Source organism: Chiloscyllium plagiosum, chromosome 5 (assembly GCF_004010195.1).
Source record: "Chiloscyllium plagiosum isolate BGI_BamShark_2017 chromosome 5, ASM401019v2, whole genome shotgun sequence".
In the NCBI taxonomy this organism is placed as follows: Eukaryota; Metazoa; Chordata; class Chondrichthyes; order Orectolobiformes; family Hemiscylliidae; genus Chiloscyllium; species Chiloscyllium plagiosum.
In genome coordinates, this window is record NC_057714.1 from 54,622,983 (window position 1) to 54,625,800 (window position 2,818).

General features: G+C 58.1%; 1 protein-coding gene across 1 annotated transcript; it reads right to left on the reverse strand.

Annotated features, from left to right (window-relative positions):
* Positions 1-1,381: 1,381 nt before the first annotated feature.
* Positions 1,382-2,420, reverse strand: bbs1 (Bardet-Biedl syndrome 1). The gene is made up of 2 exons (XM_043691031.1): positions 2,269-2,420; positions 1,382-1,656 (listed from the first exon to the last, which is right to left on the reverse strand). Exons 1-2 carry the CDS (start codon positions 2,398-2,400, stop codon positions 1,399-1,401), a joined length of 390 nt encoding a protein of 129 aa, XP_043546966.1. The 5' UTR covers positions 2,401-2,420; the 3' UTR covers positions 1,382-1,398.
* Between the last annotated feature and the right edge of the window lie 398 nt (positions 2,421-2,818).

Below are 2,818 nucleotides of genomic sequence, written 5' to 3' on the forward strand. Positions count from 1 at the left end.
GTCCCGCACTGTCGGAGGGTCAGTGCTGAGGGAGTGCTGCACTGTCGGAGGGTCAGTGCTGAGGGAGCGCCGCACGGTTGGAGGGTCAGTGCTGAGGGGGCGCCGCATTGTCGGAGTGGGGGGGGGGGGAGGAGGAGGAGGAGCGGAGGGGCGCGTGCCAAACCTCCTGCCTGTGTGTAACCCAGCTGAGTGGCGAGGTCAGTTGCTGCAGTGTGTGGTCTGCTGCTGAGTTACAGATGCTCTTGCGACACGGCCTGTGGCTCCCCACTTCCCGGTTGACTGGAGACGGTGTTCCTGGAAAGATCACGCACTTGCAGCCCGTCACAGCCGGTCGGGGCAGGGGGAGGGAAGCGGTGCGGTCACCGACATTCGGAAGTGAAAGGTGAACAGCGTGTGACCAAGGTCAGCTCCCTCTCTCACACAGAATGACAAGTGTCAGCAGGGACTGTTACCCATGACCTGGGCCCGCTTCCAGCCCACAACCAACTCCCAACACTGTCCGGCTTTCCCCCTTCTGCACTTGGACAGTATCGAGTCAATGAAAGGCCGGCAATTTGCTGACTTTCAGGCAAAGTTGTCGCTCTCTGACAGACCGATCGGTGATAGCAGGAGAACGCACACGCTGCACAACCAGCAGGAGATGGGCGGGCCGTGATGGGGACGTGGAAGCAGGGAGACATTTCACTCAGGCCTTGACACTGTAGCTCAGTGGATCGCACTGCTTGCCTCCCAGGTCCAACACCACCTTCAGGCGACTGTCTGTGTGGGGTTTGTCCCATAGTGTCCAGGGATGTGCAGGTTAGGGTGGATTGGCCGTGGAAAATTGTCCCATTGTACCCAGGGATGTGCAGATTAGGGTGGATTGGCCGTGGGAAATTGTCCCATAGTGCCCAGGGATGTGCAGGTCAGGGTGGATTGGCCGTGGGAAGTTGTCCCATAGTGCCCAGGGGTGTGCAGGTTAGGGTGGATTGTCCATGGGAAATTGTCCCATTGTACCCAGGGATGTGCAGGTTAGGGTGGATTGGCCATGGGAAATTGTCCCATAGTGCCCAGGTATGTGCAGGTTAGGGTGGATTGGCCGTGGGAAATTGTCCCATAGTGTCCAGGGATGTGCAGGTTAGGGTGGATTGGCCGTGGGAAATTGTCCCATAGTGCCCAGGGATGTGCAGGTTAGGGTGGATTGGCCGTGGGAAATTGTCCCATAGTGCCCAGGGATGTGCAGGTTAGGGTGGATTGGCCGTGGGAAATTGTCCCATAGTGCCCAGGGATGTGCAGGTTAGGGTGGATGGGTCGTTGGAAATTGTCCCATAGTGTCCAGGGATGTGTAGGTTAGGGTGGATGGGTCGTTGGACGTGCAAGGTTACAGGGATAGGGTCTGGGTTGGGGGGGGGGAATGGACTAGATGGACCGAATGGCCTGCCTCCATGCTGCAGGGATCCTATGAGTCATCAAATCAGCCCACTTCGCAGCCTCCAGCCCCACCCAGCCTGGGATCCTGCTGTGCGAGCGGGTTCTAGGTACCTTAAAGAAAGCTCTCTTGATGGAGTAGAGGTTCTCATCGAACAGGAAGCTGATGTGCAGGTTGATCGCTGGTCTGGTGGCCGACGTGTTCTGTACGTTCAGGGTCAGCTTAAACACCGGCCCGATCCCCTGGACCTGCGGCAGGGACAGGCCACTCAGACTCTGTTTGCAGATACCCTTCACCACCACCCCCAACCCCGACCACCGCTCGGGGATGTGTGCCGATTCTAAAAGGGAGAGCGCGGGCGTGGTGCATCTCTGTGCCAAGGTCACCGGACCTGGAGAGTCCGGTCACTGAAGTGAGCCAGATCGAATGTTTCACCAATACAGATGTGAGTGGGGCAGTCACACCACAACGCCTTTACAAAGCTCGCAATCACTCCCACTGAGAATGATCTGCTCCCAGGCTCTGTTCGAGACACACCAGAGCTTACTGATGGCAATCTTGCCACACACCCCCCTCCCCTCAATCCATTCTGCTCTCTGACTTCAGGAGGATCGTTGAGAGGAGGGGGCAGAGGGAGACTGAAAAGGGAAGAGGTCAGGCTGGGGAAGCAGAGGACATCGACCCCTGCGGGACCGAAGCCATCAAATGGACTGGATGTTAGTGAGGCAGAAGGTGCTCCCATTCAGAGAGGGCACGGATTCAGGCAAAAGTCACAGGCCCCAGTCCAACAGTCAAGTACTTGTTGTCACGCTGGGCTACAGGGGGCAGATAGAGAGGCCAGGACAGAGATGTACCCTCACCACAGCATTCATCTTCAGGGGCTCCTGCGGGTCAGCAGAGACAGGCCCCATGCTTGCTTCGAGAGCCCTGGCGTATTCCCGAGCCGCGCTGAGACGTAGACGGTACAGGTCCATCTGGAAGGCCCGATGCATAGCTGCCAGACACAGGAGGGAATAAAATACGCCCCGTTACCGGGAATCCTCACCCAGAGGGGAATAAAACACGGCCCGTTACCGGGAATCCTCACCCGGGGGGAGTAAAACACGGCCCGTTACCGGGAATCCTCACCCGGGGGGAATAAAATACGGCCCGTTACCGGGAATCCTCACCCGGGGGGAATAAAATACGGCCCGTTACCGGGAATCCTCACCCAGAGGGGAATAAAACACGGCCCGTTACCGGGAATCTGCACCCAGAGAGGAATAAAACACGGCCCCGTTACTGGGAATCTGCACCTGGGGGGGAATACAACACGGCCCGTTACCGGGAATCCTCACCCAGAGGGGAATAAAACACGGCCCGTTACTGGGAATCTGCACCCGGGGGGGAATAAAACACGGCCCGTTACCG